Source organism: Tenebrio molitor, chromosome 5 (assembly GCF_963966145.1).
Source record: "Tenebrio molitor chromosome 5, icTenMoli1.1, whole genome shotgun sequence".
Taxonomy (NCBI): domain Eukaryota; kingdom Metazoa; phylum Arthropoda; class Insecta; order Coleoptera; family Tenebrionidae; genus Tenebrio; species Tenebrio molitor.
This window is the reverse complement of record NC_091050.1, coordinates 17,070,183-17,091,717: the sequence shown is the minus strand read 5'-3', so window position 1 is coordinate 17,091,717 and position 21,535 is coordinate 17,070,183. Positions and strand designations below refer to the sequence as shown.

Sequence of the window (21,535 nt, the reverse complement as noted above, 5' to 3'; positions counted from 1 at the left end):
GTTTTTGCGGACTCATTTGCTCACAGCAACGATTCGTCCGCAAAAACAATGTTTTAGGTATCTACTTGTAACAATAATAACTATTCTTTTCCCTCTTTTTTTCGAATACTGCAGTACCTTCCCAACCGTTCCGTGTTTATTTCTTTCTTTCCAACAGTTGTTGGTGTTCTCTTCTCAGCTTACCAAAAGCACGTTTCTTCTTGTTTTTGCTTTTTTTTAAGTCATATTAAACGCATCTACGGTCTTCCAAAATAAGGAAAAAAATGCAGTGATTTGTAAAATTACCCGAACCTAATCAGAGTCCTAATCATACAGGCTGATTCACGTAGCCCGTTCGTTAGAAACTTTCTGTTTTCCCAAAATCGTATTAATATGAAAATTAGTAGCCGACTATAATCGACTGCTCCAAGTTCAAATGAAATATTTTCTAACTAAAATGGGGACACTCCTGTATTTTAGGTACTTGTAACAAAAATAACTATTTTCATTCAAACTTTTCCATTGAGCATGTTCAACTCGTAAGAAAACTGAAGGTTTACTAGCTCGTGAAAATGTATGAAAATCCATTCGCTATCGCTCGTGATTCACACATTTTTCACTCATTAGTAAACCTTCACTTTTCTTTACTTGTAAAACAATTTACTATTCCTATTTAGTTACAATTTAATATAAATAAAATAAAAATTCCCCTCAGACAACTTAACAATTTTTGCAATTTTCTTGGTTTTCTTTGATGTTGAAACATTTTAATTACTTTTTACTATTTGAGTGATTTATATGAAGGAAATAATGAAATCTCATGTTTCATTATCATTAGTCATTATTTTCTGGTGCACCTAGAATCTACATATTAAAACCATCCTAAAGTCTTAACTGTTTTTCACTCGCTATTAATTAAATAACTATTCTATTTTTCCTGTTGGTTGGTGGTTTATTAATGAGAACTTAAATTAAAAGTTACAACACTTAACCCACAATTAGTTTGAAAATTATCTAATTTCCGTCATTTTATTTACATACATAAGAACTTGATGTGTTTATTTACACATTATTAAAATTATTTGTATAGTCCTTCCTCAGTGTCTTATTATTTACTGAGAACATAATGTATGTTTTCACATGTGAGGGTACTCCAGTTTTGAATGGTTACTGTTTTGAACCATTTATTTATCCTCACACTGTTTCTCTCTTGGAACACGTTCTCTATTCGAATAGCATTTAATAATTTTTTTGTGCAACCGTATGCGAAACGAGCATTTCACGTACCTAAAACAGGCCGCAAAATCCAATTTCGGCCATTGCTCTTAACGACGGCCGTTAAAGTAAACCATTTTTATATCTATAGAATACCCGACGATTTGCAACATGTTTTGCACGAAGGTCTGCACATTTGCGGTATAATCTTACAAAATCATCTGGATTGGTGACAGTGAAAGTTGCCAGTTTTTGTGTCAGGAACAGTCACTATTAGTACAGAATTTTCATCCTGAATGTCATCAATAGACATTTTGGTTAATTCGTCTGGTTAATTCGCATGGCCCCTGATGATATTCCCATGATTAAAATAACCTAAAAAATGTGCAGATGAAATAACTTACCATATAAGAACTTAACATTTACTTATCTTCCACAATAAATAGTTTTCATCACTAGCTTTTTCTAAAAATAAATTGATCTGGTCTCGTGTCAATAACTTTTTCGCCTGATACCCAACTGATTTTGTTTTCAAAAAGGTACCAACTTTGGAAATTTCGTTACATTAATGCCTTCCTGTATGTTCAGCATGAGCTTCAACCTTAAACTTTTCAACATTTTTTATTTTTCCAGTAAATAAGCCAAAACATTTTCCGACAGTCCGACACCGTTTTCACATTCTTCTTGTTACACCAGTCTCTAAAGTCACTGTAATATTTTTCATACTGCAGTTTGGATTTTTCGGGTCTTAAATTAGACACCGCACAATTTATAATATTTTTTAACTCTGGAGCAGTACACGAAACTAGAACATCGTAATTTTCTTGCGACATTTTTACTATTTTTTTCAAAATGAATTGTTTTATTTATGTCATTTCTGCAGCGACATGCCGACATGTAAGCCGACTTTATATTAATTGACAGTGAAATAAATTTCACTTTATACATCTTGGCCGTGAAATCCTTTAACATCCTCGAGATTGTTAATTTTTATCTCGGTATGTTAAAGAACGATTGCGCGGCCTTGATATACTAATACCTTTTGTTTCTAAATTTAAATCTTTTCCTATTAAGTCTTTATAACATCTATAAAATAGAACGACAGATCACCTTCGCTATAATTTTCCTTGAAGTTCGGAACTTTGTACTTTAATACATTTTTCGTTATAAAAATGGATATTTGAATTTACCACCGAGAACAAAATTCTGCTTCTTTCATTGTTTAAAATTCTTACAAAAATATTTTGCATAAATACAGAGTGTAACAGAAATAAGTACATTAATTTTAACTGGTAATATAACTCATCAAGAGTAACAACTTTTCTAAATTTTTTTTTTTCGTAAACGTTCTCGTTAATGAGTTAAAATTGTTTAAAACTTTCCAAAAATTTCGCTACCCGCCACTGAAGACCAGAAGTGACTATAAATGTGACGATCGTTTCTAAGCATTTTTACGAAATCAAAATACTGCCCATTATCAAATCAGATGTGTGATTTTACTTACGGAACCAGTACAACAAATCCTTCACCACTATAAATTGCAAGAAGCACTAACCCAGTATAAGTATACCATTGTCATCATAGTCATTTTAAAATTTCTTTACCTAATTTAATTTATTCAACAAATACATAGATTTAAATCTTTAAAATACTTGACAACCTGTACATTGGAACAGGTGCTTAGCTACAAGTGGAATAATTACTTGCTTGTATCAGACCTTTAAATAATTAATTACAAGTTCGAAATATTACTTCTCAATTAACATTTAATTATACTTTCCCGAGAGTGGAATTTCTTCAAAGCCAAGAACAAATGGAATTATAAAATATCAAAATCATTGTACACGAGAATTGTCCAGCAATTAAAAATTCAAATTTTAATTAATAGGTGGTGGCTTTGATGAGTAAATCGAGGTCTTTAACGATACTTTAATTTTTTTAACTTTTCTCATTGTTAATTCGACAAATCGAGTACAAAAGCAAGAGTCTTACGTTGGCTGCAGTCATTCTAATGTAGAAACCTGACTTAATAACAAGTAACTCAGTTTTATTTACAACTTAGCAATGGTTGAAAATAATGATTATTTTCAATTCATTTTCGACTGGTACAGCCGAACTGGCTTAAGACGATCCAGCACATTTTTTTATAAATTAGTATCACTTTACATCCTATTTCCTGTACTACTTATTTTTTATTTCATGGTAATATTCAATCTTCACTACAATCACAACGATATCTTTGACTTTGCTGAAATTTTCAGTTCAATTTCTGCATTCGGAAACGTATAAGTATATTAACGCTTTAAGGACTTCTATAACACATTTCTATATTTTAGCTGGTCATGAGGAAAACCCTCATTTTAAAATATAGCTCTTTATGGGAAGAAATCTTTGAAGAACATTCACTATTTTGGACATACGATTTATTCGGGAATGATGCGGGAGACCAGTTCCGAAAAATAATGGATTTTAGTATTTCAATTATAAAAATGTTTTGGGGCGGCGGACTTGTTTCTACTCTTGTCCATTTGTTGACGCCATATTTTGATAAAACATTATTATTACCACACCCTTGTTGGATTCCCAGGAATAATTTTGTTTTGAGAGTCATTATCTACGCCTTGGAAGGTATTTTCTATACCGAAGTGATCTTTCTAATAGGAGTGTTTGATGGATTTTATTTACTGATGTGTAGTAATCTTAAAATACAATTTTCTTTGTTATCTAAAGCAGTTCATTCGGTGCAACTAGGAACAAATCCAACAAAGTCTCATGAAGAAGTTTGCTGGAAAAAACTCAAAGAGTACAGTCAATATCACAAATTCCTGTTGAGGTGAGATTTCTATTTTTGTAAAAATATTATTTCCAATTATTTTTCAGAATGCACAAGAAGCTGAATAAAATTTTCTCCGAGTTTTTCGTTTTTCAGTATTTTCTTACTATGGGAGGAACTTGCCTTTCTTTATTTGTCATATTTGATAAGTAAGTACATACTTACATATTTAGAACGTATCAATTATTTGCCTTAGCAAATTTCTACACTGAGTTTTTAATGTGGTTTAGGTGTTTCCTCGCAAGATGCAAACTGAAAATTTTTTTTTGTAATATCTAGTTGTTAAAGGTGGCGTTCCGGACTGTTTGTCACCATGTAAACAACCTCATAACGGCCGGAGTCCGTTATAGGTGTCCGTTATGAGCGGGAGCGGCCGTTATAAATGACTAAATAACTATAGCAACGTAAATCAAAACTTTATTTTTCAACTTTTTTTACAATTGGTACAATAATTAATGTTTAATGTTATGGGACACACCTTGAATTAATCGAAATCCGTATGCCACTAGCAGATGTAGACGAGATCGAAGATGATGCTTCAGAATTTTAACACCAACACAAGCGCGATTTTGTAGGGAATAACGATGACTTCACTTGCTCTGCGGCCATCCGGACATCGGGAATATCTTGATCGCGATTTTTTATTCATTTCAGTCGTTTATTTTCAACGGAAAGTTAAGTCTTGAACAAATCTGACAAACAGCAGCAAATGGAGACAAGATTGAAGATGATGCTTCACTAACACAAGCGCGATTTTGCAGGCAATAACGATGACCTCACTTCCGGACATCGGGAATATCTTGATTGCGATTTTTTATTGATTTCAGTCACTTATTTTCAACGGAAAGTTAAGCGTTGAACAAATCTGACAAACAACATTGAAACAATTTTTTTTCACAAACACCGGTTGACATGACGACGTCCTCCGCACACTTATTAATCATTCGGTTTTTTCGATGGCGTTGAAAAAAATGTTTTTCAAAAAGATAATTTTGAACGAATCGTAGAGATATTACAAAAACTATTGTACAATACACGTCCGTTAGGGCCTTTACAGCCTCGCCAGTATTATTCGACTCGCTCTGCGAGCTCGTCTCACAAAATTTCTGGCTCGGCAGTAAAGGCTATCCTAACGGACTTCTACTGTAAAATACTAGTACCCTACTATTCAATCAACACGAACCAAACATTTTGCAGAATGAAATGTTGATTTTTTTAGATTGACTAGTTCCGCCCAAATGGCAAAAAATATTATATATATTATACTTCTAAACTCCTTACTCATGATAACGTATGTTCCGGCTGGTGAGATTGAGATAGAGGTGACTCTTGGATATACAGTTCTCGGATTTTTTATAAACAATTGTCCTGTTCTAGGCTGATACGTTAACTGCAGAAATCTACAACCTAGATTGGTACAACGCAAGAGATTTAAAAATTTGCAAATTTGTGTTGTTTTGGCTGACACAAGCTCAAACTCCTGTACAAATGACGGGCGCTGGGATCGTAAAAGTCAACAGACCTGTCATGCTTCAGGTAAGATTTAATAATAATTTCTGAGTTTTGTAGTTCACTAGAAAATACACAACAAATCCTAATTCTAGATACATCGAATTGCATATTCTGTTTCAACAGCATTAACAGGGTTAAAATGAAGCACTTGTGGGACTCACCGAAATACATTTAATAATAAATCAATGCATTTGCAAAAAAAATGTAATAATGCCCTAATAATATATTTTTTGTATAGTTAATCATGTGTATATCGTAAAGCATTGTTAAGATCAATGTGATCTATAAATTGAAATATTTAAAATTGTAAATTTTCGTTATTGCTGTAAGAAGCATATGTACCAGTTACCAATAAGACGTAAGGATATATCACCACATTCCTTAAATGCATTAGAAAGTCACAAAGTACAGTCGACGACAGGAAAAGAAATTTAGCTAAAATTGAATTGAGTAAACCGGGCTTACTATGATAAATAAATAAATATTTTAATATAACCATGGAAAGAGTAAGCCGACTTACATTAGCGAAAAAACATTGTCTTACTTTTTTCTATCCGCGACTGTATATATTTCTTTTACTGAAGTGAAAACTTCTTTAGGCGCACCACGTACATTAATATTCCCGAGCAGTGAATTGATTTCATCCGTCACAGCGTCACATCTCACGCTCCGATATGAAAGGCTCCTTCGTGTGAGTTACGGAGAGCCGAGTTTAGCCGAGCGAGCGAGAAACAGTCAGCTGTGCGTCACTTCCAAATATTGGAGAAATTTGTGTAGCAAAATGAGAAGCGAAAAATGGACAAGTTATCATAATATAGTTTATTTTTTAATCAAAGAACCACAGCACCGCAATTTACACCCAAAAATAGAGCTGACAACATTGTACACTTTTGACATAGGGTGAAAAATCTCATCATATAAAATTGAGGTTATTAGAGATATTAGTAGCGCAGCATGTTAATAAAGTTAATAACAACTAATCTGAGAGTTTAATAAATGTCTTACTTTGCGGGGCATTTTTAATAACACGTTCAAATTTTAGCTGCGAGTTTGCGTACTTTCAAGGACATTAAAAATGACGACGTTGGCTGGTATAGCCAATAGATATCATTAAATTCCCTAAATTTAGTAAAATTTTATATTTACAAACCTAAATCAACAGGTCCTGGTTCTTTAATTAAAAAATAGACTATAGTTGCTATTTATATCTCAACTAATCAAAGTGTAAATGAAACCATCGAATTCATCCATGAAAATTTGCTCATTTATACAACAGCAGGGTCTGCTCTGCTCAATCGGAACTTACGAGTACATCAGTTACCTATGATTTTGACTTTGTCTTTAGAAAGTTGAGATTATTATTAGGTTCCAATCTTCTTTTTTTATATACCGACTTTTGTTTTAGTGTAGGTATTATGAATATCCTGTTCTCAGCACATTGTTTCCTGTAATCGGGTTTTTCCTGTAGGAAATATATTTATTTATTATTTCCCTCAACCACCCGGCGGCACGGCAATTTTGCTGGAGTACATACACTATTACGGATATTAACGGGTGACTATTAAAATTTTCACTTGGAGTTGGCTTTGAACGAGTTTTTATTTTTTCTGTTACTTTAGACACGCGCAAGAACGAAAGACAAATGTCAGTTAGTACAATTGAAACATAACCAAATTAAGAGAAAAAACATTTATTGAAATGTCAAACTTGTCAGTGTCTAAGGTGCAACGGAAAACAAAGAATGATCCATAGCCAACCCTAAGTGAAAATTTTAATAGTCACCCGTTACTATCAAGTAATAGTGGTCCTGGGGGCCTACCACCGACTCGTGTGAGATTTCTCACCGGTGAGTTTTGTCACCAAAATGACGTCATTTTAATGAAAAGTGCTAAAACCCTACTATTGACGCTGTGACTTTTCTCACCGGTGACAAAAGTCGAATGAAAACGCGTGAGATTTTTCGATCGCTTTATTATGAGTGGAATTATGGTGAGATTTGACATTTGAAGTGTGTTCAATTCAAATGAAGAATACTAGTTGGTTATAATGAATAATATATGAAATGTTTAATTAAACAAAGTGAATATTTAATATTTTTGGTTTATTATTATTAAATATCAGATAAAATTTGAAGAAAAACGCAGGTAGGTAACCAACCAAACGCTCTTTTTCTACATCTTGATGAGACTATTATTACTTGCACTGTTAATTCTACGTTTCTTTCTTTAACACACCCCATAGTGTGCCCAATAGTTTTTGTACTTGTAAATTGTAAAATATGCATTACAATATGCTTTGCGTGTTTTTTTAGGTTGAAGTGGACTCTGTGGATTATATTTGTTTGGAATTATTCATCTAAAAGTGAACCATCCCTCCATCTATGCCTCTATGGGCAGTAGATCTAGTTCTGGCGCGAAGTCGGTGGTAGGCAGCCCCCCTGCGCCCTGCGTGTGTTCTGCGGCCCTGCCCTCGCCCCTCGTTCCTAGATCCTCGTTCGCGGTGTGAGTACGCCGGACGCCGGTTGTCTCGCTTTTCGTTCGTTTTCAATTCTAATCCATTTCAATCCGTTTGTATTGTAATCAATGCTATCGTTACCTTTTGTAAATTCAGTTTGTCAACTTTGTGTGTTGTTAATCTAATTCTAAATGTTGACGTTATCCGTTCGTTTTTCTCTTCTTCACCCACGCGTTTCAGTTGTAGGTACAATTCGCAACAATATTCTTTGTGTTATTTTGCCAGTGGTCTGCAATCAAACTTGTGCATAAAATGGATGATTTAATGATGCTCAATTTAATTGAGAATTTGGAGAAGTAGATGTGTTATTGAGGCGAGCTGCTGGAGTTATTTAATTTTATTGTGATCTTATATGCGTCTGAAAAGAAGACCCAGTGATTTATCTATCCATACTCAAGTAATTAAGCTAATAAGGTTTTTTTTTGTCTGCATTATTTTTTTATTTGTTGGCAGCACACCTTCTATGCTACGAGCAGCTATCAGGCTTATGTTGGATGATGTTGGATACAGTTGCTTCATAAGCATTTCTCAACAAACTGTGAGTGACGCACTTCATGAAGTAGGTAACAGAAGCCTTGAACCAGACCAAAGTAGGTACTAAATACTTATATTAAGTATCCTAACAATTTGGAAGCCCTTAGAAGTGTCAGACACAAATAAATTCATCAGTTTCAGTGAGCACATGTAACTTTTATGCATTTTTTATTTATCGTTTTATTTACAGGTGGAGTTTCTAATGGTCGGGTTTTTTGGACGTGGAGATCGACGAGGAAAAGGATTTGGTGCTGAACAACTATTAGGACTGGCAGGCTCTGAAGTCACTGAACGAATTGATTGGGTTGGAGGATGGTCAGAACCAGGAGCATTCAAAACAGCAACTGGTGTCAACACTGCAGCAATAAATTCTTCAGTTCACTGTTCACTCCACCTCCTGTTTTATTGGCTTTTCTCTTATTCACAGCATCTTCTTATTGTCTTGCCAGATCTGTAGAAATTAAAATAAAATGTTGAAATTAAGCCTTGGATATTTTAATAGTATACAAATGAGCTGTCACCACCAGTTTTCAGGTGCGTGGCTGACTGTTTGAAGCACTTAGCTTGCTGAGTACTGCAAAATAGGCTGAGCACCTGAAAAGTTACCTATTGACAAAAAATCGGTTCTAATTTTTTGATGTTATGTTTGGTAGATGTCAAATTTGTATATTTAATTATATTCCACTTTGCACCCTTTGAACGATGTAGATATATATAAATTCTAAAGTAACGAATATGAAAAATTACCTTTCTTCACGCTTTCCACTCTTTTTGCGGAGAATTTTCCAGAAATTAATTCTGGGTGAGTCCGCATAAACTCGACCAAAATTTCTTTTTGCTCTTTCGTCACTTTTATGATTGATTATAAAGTTTCAAAAATCGTGAAAAATGATTTGTTAAATGTCAAAACCACGATCGAAACGTATATGTTGCTAAGCAACGAACGCGAATTGCAACGTTGCAATATCTAACAGATGAGAAAACTCATCGGTGAAATTTCTCATCTCACGCAATGTCAATAGTAGCGTTTTTAAAAAATGAGTGACAAAATGCACGTGAGTTTTTTCACTGGTGAGAAAACTCACCGAAGTCGGTGGTAGGCCCCCTGGTAGCAACGAAAAAAAAACCCACGAACGCGGGTTAATTTTCCGTGGGTTGATTGAAAAGTTTAATTCTCCAAAGGGAGCACAAAATATCTACACGGGACGGTAGTGGAATTGATTTCTCGTTCGACTCACGGTTTCCAAAAAATGGATTGCTCTCAACACTGTGGATTCTTTTCGAAAACAAAAGCAAAAACACACCCTCACAAGTCGGAACCCGCCAAAAAGTGGTCTCTCTCCCCCTATCTACCCTCTACCTGCCATGTTGCCAACCCCTCCCTTAGTTCCTCGTCTGTCTGAGAAGGCGTCATTATTTACTTTTGAACCGAACCCAGAAGTAGAATTTCTCTCCTACTGGTTAATAATTTAATAATAACAACAGTCACCTAGCAACGAAAGATTGTCGCGTCATTATTTACTTTTGAACCGAACCCAGAAGTAGAATTTCTCTCCTACTGGTTAATAATTTAATAATAACAACAGTCACCTAGCAACGAAAGATTGTCGCTTATTTTATTGGTTAACGCAGACGATTTTCATAGCAACCGTTTAGAAATGACAACTCGGATCCGATGCATCTGACAATAGTTATTCGAGGCCTTAAAATCCTCGCTGCGCTCGTATTTCAATCTGGCCTCTCGGGCAATTAGAAAAGCCCAATTTGCACAGAAACGAGTTGCATACAAACTTTTATTGTTTGAAACGACGCCCCAAAGCTTCCAAATCTATTTAAAATGATTTCGCATTTGCTTTTGACAGTTTTGACAAATTTTTCGAGAAATGTCACTTTGAATGTGTTGTCTAGGGCAACGGTTGGTTATCTGCTACTTTTTGCTTTAGAGCAGTTAGCAGGCAGTTTACAAAGGAGAAAAATGAGAATTTATAACAGTTGAAAGCAATAAAATAATTTTATTAATAATTATTATCAGAAAGGGTTTTAACGTATCTACCGAGTGACTATAAATGCTTAGGAAAATAGTGGATTGCCAAGACTAATGCAGTTGGTAGTACAAATCTTCTCGTGCATCATCTGTCATCATTTCTATTTAGGTTAGGTTAAGTCACGAAGTACCGGGTGATTTTAAATGATTGTGATTTTTTTTTAAGTTGGGAACATTTTTCATAAATTATTTTGGCAAACCTGATACCTTAATCAACACATTGGCGTACGTACGTCATTTTGACATTTTATGTATTAATAAATTGTGTCAAATAGGCGAGGACGCCTATGTTTATGTCAACTATCACATTAAAAAGCAGAATAACCAACAATAATATTACCAACCTGTGAAAAAAAGTCACATCCATTTAAAATCACCCGGTACCTTGGCATTGAAAAAAAGATTACAAAACGATCAACAAACTTTACTAGATATTACAAATACAGCTAAAGAAGATGTTCAAAGTGTTAACCTCCTTGCTCTAAACCACGTGGAACTCTGATAAATTATCGGCTCAATAATTCGCCTTCGCGACATTGCAACCCATACGCCGATTTTAAGTGGGTGCAGTGGCACTTGAATTACATTATGTGGATTGTGAGCAGACCATGTTCTATAATTTTGTGAGTTTATGAACCCAGACAAATGGAACCATGCTTCAGCGGAAAAAAAGTGATGTCTTGCTGGTCAACATTATCAAGCAAATTATTGTTATACCAATTACAAAACTGGATTCTTTGGAAATAATCAGGAGGGTGAAGTTATTGGACCATTGTAAATTTGTATGGGGGTAAATGCAAGGACTTTTTTAGGATCTTTCGAGAGGATTGATAAGGAGGTCCTAAAAAGAGGGAAAATGTAGGAAATGTTAAGAAAACAGGTGATTTGTCAATGGAAACCTATTTGTTGGGATAAACGACGTATGGAAATATGAGGATGTTCCTCAACAATTTCTTCAACATTTTTCACGACGTCAGGTATAGCAACAGGGGGACGACCAGTAGATTTGCCTTTTCCCACATTACCAGTGCTTACAAAGCGTTCAACTATTCCCACAATGTTGTGCAAAATTAGGACATTTGATTTGTTCTTTGGGATAGGTTTCAACAAATTGTTCGTAAAGTGACTGCTGTGTGAATACAGCCAATGGCCATTTTCATTTTGCAATCCACTGTGAAAATAAGTCATTACAATAAATGTGTTGTGCTCTATTGTAAAAACAATTTTTAAAATAAAGTTTGAAACTGTCGATTTAGATTTTTTTGACGTTTGTTTCAATTTTGAAAATTGCGTGTGTCATGCCAACGATGTTGCCAACTAAAGATTTCAAATGTGTTACCAACAAAACAAAATAATTTTTAATCATTTATAGTCACTCGGTATTAAGTCCATTCAAAAACATCTGGACTATCAAAATTGCAGTTGTTAGGTTTTTTAAATCATTAGTTATTTTCATATTGCCCGGTCGGTATCTATGATTTTTTATTTTTCAAACTATTCATTTGTTTAAATTGACATTGTCAAATAAATTGCAAAATTATTTAAGTATATTTTGTAAAAAGGTTAAAATGGAAAGTTCAAAACGAACTAAGCTGGTTCTATTATCGCGAGAGAAGAGGGCCATAACAAATTATTATGAGGAATAAGAATTATAAATGTGTACCTTCTCTATTTGAATAGTCCGTAGTCTCCTCTATTGTATTTAATGTTTTTTCTTAATTTTAATTCTTTTCTATTTTATCACCTCAACAAAAGATAACAAGAAATCTCTTCCGCAATAAATTGCTTTAAAGTTCTAGAACATAATACAATTTCTTTTGGTTGTTAAAATTAAAAATATTAACTATATTAAATAAAATATCTAAAGGATATTTTTTTCTAGACGCCGTTTGTTTTCAATTATTCCTTCTTTCTTTCCTTAAAAGAAAAAGAAAATATCCTCGCTAACTTAATTGTAAAAACTTAAAAAAAATCCCCTATGTTTCCTTTACTCAGTTACATAAACAGTCTAAAAAATGTAATCTTTTTGTCAACATATTTTTAAAATAACACTAATACTTGACATCTGTACCTTATAAGTTTATAACAGATGCTTGGCTAGAAGTGGACTAATTACTTGCTTGTTTGAAATCTTTGCATAATTGATTACAAGTTCGAAACTTTACTTCTCAATTAACATTTAATTATGCTTTTGTCGAGTGAAAATTCTTCAAAGCCAAGAACAAATGGAATTATAAAACATAAAAATCATTGCTATACGAAAATTGCCCAGTAATTAAAAATTTAAATTCTAATTAATAGGTGCTTTGATAAGTAGATCGCGTTTCCAAACGATACTTTGAATTCTTTATTTTCTCCCATTCTTAATTCGAAGGGGTAGCCTCGAAGCAAAAGTCTTATGTTGTCTGCAGTCATTTTAAGACAAAACCTTGACGTGATAACAAGTGGCTATTATTTACAATGGTCAAAAACAATGATTATTTTCAATTTATTTTTGACTGTTACAGCCGAACTGGCTTAAGACGATCTTCTGGATTTTTTCATAAATGTGTTGTACTTTATGTTCTGTATCCTTTATTGCTCATCTTTTATTTTATGGTAATATTCAATCTTCGCTTCAGACACAACGATATATTTGACTTTGCTGATGTGTTTAATTCCATTTCTGTATTTGAAAATGTATAACGGGTGTTTTTTTAAATTTGGCGTCGAAGTAGGCGTTGAACTCTCGGTTGTGAGCGCACTATGCAGGTTACGGATCACGATTCACGAATCAGCTGTTTAAATCTTACGCTTTTACACGAGTGGTGCGATCTCAATCGACTCTCCAACGCTTACTTCGACGCCAAATTTAAAAAAACACCCTTTAGATTCGTTCAGATTTTAAGCATAGATACAATATTGAATTTTTCAGCTCGTATTCAGAAAAACACTTGCTTTAAGACATGGTTCTTTATGGGAAAAAATATTCGAACAACGTTCACGCTTTTGGAGATACAGATTGCGCTGTTGTCGAAAGCGGTTCGCTCAATTCAGCTAGGAGCAAATCCTACAAGAGGTCGCGAAGAAGTCTGCTGGAAAAAACTCAAAGAGTATAATCTATACCACCAGTTTTTGTTGGGGTAACATTTTCACATTTCATTAAATACTATTTGAAAAGGTTTTCCAGAATGCACAAGAAGTTGAACAAGGTTTTCTCAGAGTTTTTTATTTGCCAGTATTTTCTTACCATCGGAGGAACGTGCCTACCTATATTTGTCATATTTAATAAGTAAGAACTTAGATTTTTAAAATTATTACTTAACATCTTCTGACTTTTATTCAATTAATGACTAAAATGCAAGATTCTCGTAGAATGATTTATCTCTTGTTACATTTTACACATTATGTACAATTTCTTATGATTTTTTAGATCGTCAAGTTTTGCCCAAATCGCTGAAAGTGTATTGTACTTAAATGTAAATGTCTTATTTATCATAACATTTATTCCGGCTGGCGAGATTGAAATAGAAGTAAGCACTGAACACACAATTTTCGATTTTTTTCTAACAAATAATTCCATTCTAGGCCGATACTTTAACCTCGGAAATTTACAACATTGATTGGTACAATGCAAAAGACTTAAAAATTAGCAAATTTGTACTATTTTGGCTAACACAAGCTCAAATTCCTGTACAAATGTCGGGCGCTGGAATAGTAAAAGTCAATAGACCGGTCATGCTTCAGGTAAGATTTCTTAACAAATTTCTGAATTTTTTACAGTAGGAAATACGCAAGTAATTCTGATTTTAGATACAGCGAATCGGATATTCAATTACGACGGTATTAACAGGATTAAAATGAGAGTATTGTAAAACAACGAAATCAATCTGGTTTAATTTAAAAACATTGCAAAACATTAGCACGAATTTATGTACTCCTAGCAACAATTTATGTCTTTTTATTTGTTTTATTACCTCAATGCTTCACAAAACATTTTTCTAGCATTCTGAAACCTGTTTATCCGAAATAGCAAAGTATTAATTTCAGTTTGAATTAGTAAAACAATAAATTGGAGTTTCGCAGTTATACTCATTTTGTTAGTGACCATGTCACTCCTCAAGCTTTATAAATTTAGTTAAAAACCAATGTGACGGATTTCGTTGTGACTTGACAGCATTAAATAGGGATTCAGTTTCAATCGTCACTGTTGAGTGGAGGATATCTGCCTAATACAGATCAACAGAATAAACTTTTTTATTTTTCTATTGATACATTAGCTCGGACTAGTACATGTCACCTCTTATTTGAAATATAATTTCTAAATAAAGTAGCAACATATTTTTTGCCGCTAAATGAACAAACTGAAGAACACCTCAACCAAAATCACCTAAGTATATTATTCCTTATCGAATTGTACAGCGCACATAAAGCATATTGCAGAGTCAAAGAATTTATACGCGCCATATAATCCTCTTCGAAGAAGAATACTGTACCTGATAATGAACGTATTGTGATCGCATGTCCTCTTGCATCACCTTTATATATTTTATAATAACTTTTGTGTCACAGGATAAAAAAATATTTCTTATAAAGGTAAATTATTTTCTTTGAGAACATGATTTAAAAAAAAAACTCTCTTCAAAAGCTTGCATTTAGTTTGTTTTAATTCATTATCGCGGAGTATATGATCTTTTGGCATTTAACGATTGGGGAAACACGTTCTCGCCAAGGTGACCTATGCTAAAATTGTTTAAAACATTTTCATTCATGATTCGTTCCTTGGGGCCCTCGCTGTCGGGGAGACTCCGCCAGTGTCCACCGCTCTCAATTAGCTGTGGTCCGGCGCAGTGGACACAATGAAGTCACACCACCCATTAATGGGGTTATGGATCGTTGATCAAACAGCTGACACGTGAAAAGAGATTCTTACAAGTGTCATGACATTTCCTTTTTACGATTCATTATACGATACCAACTTGAGCGAGAGGTTCCATGGGTATCGCGTGGGGTTAAATTTAACAGGGAAGAGAGTTCAACTCTTAACAGGATCATATAGTTCGCACCTTCAAAGTTCGTTCATTGGTTCTTAAAATGACCTTATGTGACGCATTTACCTTATTTATTCTAAATAGAAAGAAGAAATTTGGGATTCGAAAGTATTTTAAAGCATACGAGTATGTCAGCAAAATGCAAAAGAAAACAAATTGCAAACTACCGCTTACATATAAAAAGTTAAGAAAGTACAAAATATTTTTGAGTAGAATAATTCAAATTTATCTAATCCCGTGGGATAAATGATACTTATCCCACTAATTTTGAGTGGGAAAAGAACTTCATTACCTCACACATTTTCATTACCTCACTCAGTGAGGTAATGAGTTTCATTACCGCACTCAGTGGGATAAATGACTTTCATTACCTCACTCAGTGGGGAAAGTAAATTCTTTTCCCACTGAGTGCGGTAATGAAACTCAATTATTTCACTGGTGAAAATCAATAGATAAGAATTATTTTTTTAATTTGGGGCGGTCTTAGATAAAATTTTGTACATAACACGTGGGCTAAAGCATATTACAGGAAACTCGTGTGATTACAGATGAACTCGGGCTAACGCCCTCGTCATCTGCAATCTTCACACTCGAGGTTGTTGAACTAACTAGTTATTTAATAATACCACAACCACTAATTAGGAAAGTTCTGAAACAAGGCAACGTCAAATTCTTTAGATTGGACGGAAAGAAAAAGTACCATAACTGCGAGATATTATAAAAACTACTTTAATTAAAAATTGGGTTTTGTAAAGACGAATATATAAGAGGTTTCGACGCCCGTCCTAGTTGTAAAATTTAAATAGCTTTTTTAAACATTTTGTGAAATAGTCCATTCTCATTCTCCAACAAACGAGATGGACTGTCAAACTCAACAATATCGCCTTCGTCCAAAACAATGACTTTGTCATATTCCAAAACGTAATCTAGCTTATGCGTTATAATAATGACCGTACAACACTCAAGTTCTTCCAATATTATTTTATGTATCAGTTTTTCAGTTTTCTGGTCCACACTTGCTACCACTTCATCCATAATTACAATTTTACTTTTGCGAATAATTGCTCTTGCCAAACAGAGAAGTTGTTTTTGACCCAGGCTTAAGTTAGTGTCAACGGTACTAATCCTGTGGTCCAAACTAGAAAATAGTATGTCCAAATTGACCGCCTTAAGTGCATTCCAGATTTCAGCATCTCCATATTTTCCGGAAAAGTCAATGTTTTCTCGAACTGTTCCAGTAAACAAAGCTGGATCCTGAGAAATAACAGAAACATTCGATCTGAGAATCTCTAATGGAAGAGTTGCGATGTCGACTTCGTCTATAAATATTTTCCCTTCAAATTTTTGCAATCGCAGAATCGTGGAAATAATCGACGATTTTCCAGCAGCTGTTCTGCCCACAATGGCGATTGTGTCTTGAGGCTCAACTGTACAATTCAAATTATGCAAGACATAATTTTCGGAGTCGTAGGAAAGGTAAACATTGCTAAATTTTACTTCGCCTCTCTGCGGCCAACCTTCAACCAAAACACCGTCTTTGTCTTCTTGAGTCTGTTCAGTGTATTCTAGGATTCGTCCGACTGACGTCAATTCGGTTTCGAACTTGCTACCGAAGCAACATGCAACGTCAATAGTTTTCTTGAAGATGGCAGCTTGCGAAAGCACTAGACCAACATGTGCGGCGGATATATCTAGAAGACAAGTGTATTTGTCAAATAATTCTCACCAAAAAAGATTTTTGTACCAGTGTCAAAAATCAAGAATTGTAGAAGTATGGCAGATGTAAAGAATATAAAGTAAATGTGCTCGATGAAGGCCAGAGCTCTGAACCAACATAAATAGAGATAGGAAGCAGAAGTGTAGAGATTCTGGTGGCTGTCAAATTCGTCGATTAGAATATTTTCTACCTTTGCACATCGTATTGTTGGCAGTCCTTCAGTGGTGGCATTTACATGACCAACAAATGAACTGCGAGCTGAAATTTGTTGATTATAAAAAAAATCGGTCATGTGTACTCACTCGAAAGTTCTAATTGCTTCAGATTTTTTCCAACTCTTAGGAAGAATATAATCGTTGCGATGGGAAATGTACAAAATACAACAGAAATTGTAAGGAATTTTAGATTTACCGATCCCATTAAAATTATTACTCCAATTGTTCCTGCAAATGTCTAAATCCATTTTATTAAAAACAATATTATGTAAGTTCTCACTTCCAAACCGAGGTACATTGAATAAGGTACTCTTTCGTCAACGTATACTAGGTCTTCTGAAAATCTGTTTAAAATGTTGCCAACATAGTGACTACTAAAGAATCCCATAGAAGCATTTACTATCTTTTCGAATAGTAATCCATGGAGACTTATTGAAGCCTTTTTTGCAAGCAGATAAAGTATGACAGGTCTTAAGAATGACATTAGTGCTACTGTTACTGAAATAATTGGAAATAAATAAATCATCTGGTCACGATTTCGCATTGAATTTTTATAACTGTCACTATCTGTGTTATTGTAAATTGAGCAATTTAAAATTGTTTGTTCACTACCAATCCTGGAATAGGTTTATAGAAATTTTGTCATATATACGTGGTTCACCTTACCAATTATTTTCTAATTTTCGTAAACCACTTTTGGAAATGACAACCACACCAAATACAATGCAAATAAAAGCAAACATAACCGATCCACCACCATGTGCGATCAGTTTCCTATAATTTGCCAAATTTAGGGTTTCCGGCATTACTTTCTCTTCATATATATTGCCTTCAATGTCTTTTTCTGAAAGCAAATTCGTAGTTTCATTAATATCTGCTTCAACGACACCATCCTCTTCTTTGGCCCAAGCCGGACCTAGATTACGAAGTTCTTCTTGAATCAAGGTTGCAGGTAAGTTTTTATTGAATTTTGCTGTTTGACTATTTAAAACTTTGACGTTATTTGCTCGATCAATATGTCTTGGGTTCTGAGAGACCATGACCACCAACTTGTCTTTCAGAAATTGTTTAATACATTTTTCAAAAATATAGTCAGCAACAAGTACATCCAAATTTGCCAAACAATCGTCTAATAAATAAATTTCAACATCTCGATAAACAGCACGTGCTAAGTTTATTCTACTTTGTTGGCCTTTGCTTAAGTTTACTCCTCTGTCAGCGACGATAAAATCATCACCTCCAGGAAGAGATTGTATATCGTGCAGAAGAGCACACACTTGGAGTACCTGCAGATATCGCTGTTCATTATACTTTGCTCCAAATAAAACGTTTTGCTTAATCGTGGATGCAAAAAGCCAAGGTTGTTGAGAGGCATAAGAGATTCTACCTTTGACACTCAACACTCCCGCAACTGATTGATACTCCTTTAGTATAACTTGCAAAAGCAAAGATTTTCCGCTTGCAGTAGAACCAGTTATGACATTCAGTCCATTATCAGCTTCAAAATTGACATTTTCTAATATTTTATGATCTTTGCAGAACACATCTAAGTTTGTTAAAATGATTCTGGCAGGAAGTTTCTCTTCATTCTTGTATTTAGATGGCGAGTGTGCATCTATAGTTGTAAGAACTTTTCCAATTCTTCTAAGTACTGCTATTAACTTTATCAATTCGTGGATACCTTTGGGAATTGTTATTTTAAAAGCATTAGACAATGGTTGCATACTGGCGATCAAAAAGAAGATGGTCTCAACTTTGATTTTATTTCCTAACCATATGGAGCTGGTTATAAAAACGTAAGTTGATGTGTTCAGTATTGTTTCCGAAATGGTAAATTTGGCAAAAAGCACTAAGTATATTTTGTAAATAAGGGACACTTCTTGTCTAAAATTGTGAAAAAATTAATATTGACTAAATAGTTATTTTAACGGAACGCAGTAATTAAACAAAATTAGAACTCAATTAGTTATTTTCATAATATGAGTAGCGGTGTCAGATCACTTTTCAGGTATGAGACCGAAATTTGAAGAAACAGGCCGAATACCTGAAAACTGACAGCGCACGAATAGTGAATAACATATTTCGTGTTCGTTTAGGGAAAGTCTTAAAAAACATTAATTTATTGTACATTTTGAGGTTATCTGTCAAGTTAGGTATATAACCGGGAAAGTTTATGTATTTAGTTATATACCACTTTCCCGGTTATGTATCTCAGGAAACGAACACGAAAAAAGTTATTATCCACTAGAACTAGAACACTAGTGCTGACAAAACAAATGGATTGATTTAATCAGAAAAAAAATGTCTAGTCTACTCACGTTCTAATTTTAGAAACCTTTTTCCGATAACTATCGCCCCAAATATAGCACTTTATAGTTGTAACGGCATCTAACATTTCCTTTGTAGCCTGACACCTGAGGTCTGTTTTCTTTAAAGTTTTGATTTTCATTGAGGCCAATCGTTTAGCCAAAAACACTATAAAATTAATTTTAGAAATAATTAATTTGTTTTTTTATACACCTTGAATTAAGATGATAATGCAAAATAAACCGAGCAAAATGGCAACCAAGGGACCGATTTCCACATAGACTATATAGCAGATAACTAAAAACCGAAGAGAATCGCACCACAAGTAAGTCGTGTAGAATACAGTAATGTCGAATTCGTTGACATCTCTAGTAATTAAAGTAATTATTTTGCCAACCGATATATTGTCAAATTGAGATAAGTTCATCTTTAGCACTTTTCTGTAAATCAAAGATGTTAAACCTGTTCGAATTTTTACTCCCAGCGCTTCAAGCTTGAGTATAAAATTATCTCTATACAAATGATCTGTAAACTCAACAACCACAAAAGCACCTCCGAAAAAGCATGCTTGAGTTTTGTTAAAGTTGTTGTAGTTGTGGGAAAAACAGGATACAAATTTTCTTATGAGATTTGGTCGCAGAATTCTGCAAACGATGAAAATCATTAATTTGTAACAATATTTCTAGAATTACAACGTTATTGTTATGGGAATGACTTGAGAAATTGCGAGCAGCAGATATTCTTTTCCGAAACATCTCCATAAAAGTTTAAACATTGATGGATCATTTTGAAACTTCTGTTTATTCCAATTTGTTTCTAGTTTATCTCCCAACATTTGAGATTTGAAAGATGGAAGAACTTCGTAAATATCAGCTTCATTTTTTACCCCTCTTATGAAGATTTTTCTCATGTGGCTAAGTTTTAAGAAAATTTTTGTAATAGTTATAAAAAAAAAGAATTTCACTTACATGAAAAGAAATTTTAAAAAGAAATTTGTTGTTTCTTCCGGGTTAACCGGTCTTTGTTTTATTTTAACGTGATCCATTATCTAACATTAACTAACAAAGCGGTGCGACAACACTCAAATATTATCAAACTTAAATGTCCTTGTATTCCTTTTTGTTGTCAAGCATTAAACCATGATAACGTTCAACAAATTGTAACACAAGTTGTATCATTAAAACGAAAGATAAAAAAAAAAGAAACCATGTTTCGTATGTATTTTTATATGTAAAAAATGTAATTTAAAAACACATTTCAAAGAACCTTGAAATTATTTTCAGTAAATAGCTTGCACGTACTATTAGTAATTGTTATGTAACATGCTTGGTTGGTAATTATCTTTAATTCTACAAATTTCCACGCTATAGCGATAACACTTGCAGACGATTAATACGTTGTTTTGACACTACTAGTGTAGAGCCTTAGGAAATATATGAACTGGAAAATTCTAATACATAAAATGGAAGCAACAAGTGTTATTTCTTTGCAGACTTCACCAACAGTACTTTTGCTGTTATTTTTTCAACACGATCAGCACGAACGTAGATTAAAAATTAAATTTTCCTTGAAATGATAAGTGATAACAAAAGTAAAGTTATGCATTTAAAGGAAATTTTATATTATAGAGTGTCA

At 33.8% G+C, this 21,535-nt stretch overlaps 2 protein-coding genes and 3 long non-coding RNA genes across 7 annotated transcripts; 3 read left to right on the top strand and 2 right to left on the bottom strand.

Moving 5' to 3' along the window:
* The first annotated feature begins 3,553 nt into the window (after positions 1-3,553).
* On the top strand, positions 3,554-5,557 carry LOC138130117 (uncharacterized). The gene is made up of 4 exons (XR_011159498.1): positions 3,554-4,027; positions 4,075-4,176; positions 5,247-5,349; positions 5,405-5,557. It is a non-coding gene; the product is annotated as an uncharacterized lncRNA (long non-coding RNA).
* A 1,789-nt stretch (positions 5,558-7,346) lies between these two features.
* On the top strand, positions 7,347-9,070 carry LOC138131248 (uncharacterized). 2 transcript variants are annotated; one of them, XR_011159743.1, is made up of 5 exons: positions 7,347-7,683; positions 7,851-8,040; positions 8,234-8,450; positions 8,507-8,727; positions 8,778-9,070. It is a non-coding gene; the product is annotated as an uncharacterized lncRNA (long non-coding RNA). The 2 variants fall into 2 exon arrangements; XR_011159742.1 differs by having other exon boundaries at positions 7,851-8,450.
* Positions 8,739-9,695, bottom strand: LOC138131250 (uncharacterized). 2 transcript variants are annotated; one of them, XR_011159745.1, is made up of 2 exons: positions 9,673-9,695; positions 8,739-9,181 (listed from the first exon to the last, which is right to left on the bottom strand). It is a non-coding gene; the product is annotated as an uncharacterized lncRNA (long non-coding RNA). The 2 variants fall into 2 exon arrangements; XR_011159744.1 differs by lacking the exon at positions 9,673-9,695 and adding an exon at positions 9,335-9,665.
* A 3,891-nt stretch (positions 9,696-13,586) lies between these two features.
* On the top strand, positions 13,587-14,474 carry LOC138130364 (odorant receptor 7a-like). Its single transcript, XM_069046808.1, has 5 exons — positions 13,587-13,753; positions 13,801-13,902; positions 14,044-14,143; positions 14,199-14,357; positions 14,424-14,474. Exons 1-5 carry the CDS (start codon positions 13,587-13,589, stop codon positions 14,472-14,474), a joined length of 579 nt encoding a protein of 192 aa, XP_068902909.1.
* Positions 14,475-15,338: 864 nt separating this feature from the next.
* LOC138131778 (ATP-binding cassette subfamily C member 4-like) lies at positions 15,339-20,971 on the bottom strand. The gene is made up of 9 exons (XM_069048984.1): positions 20,869-20,971; positions 20,596-20,814; positions 20,114-20,544; positions 19,912-20,068; positions 18,260-19,477; positions 17,874-18,210; positions 17,681-17,831; positions 17,406-17,636; positions 15,339-17,352 (listed from the first exon to the last, which is right to left on the bottom strand). The coding sequence occupies exons 1-9, from the start codon at positions 20,943-20,945 to the stop codon at positions 16,460-16,462; spliced, it is 3,714 nt and encodes a 1,237-aa protein (XP_068905085.1). The 5' UTR covers positions 20,946-20,971; the 3' UTR covers positions 15,339-16,459.
* Positions 20,972-21,535: the final 564 nt, after the last annotated feature.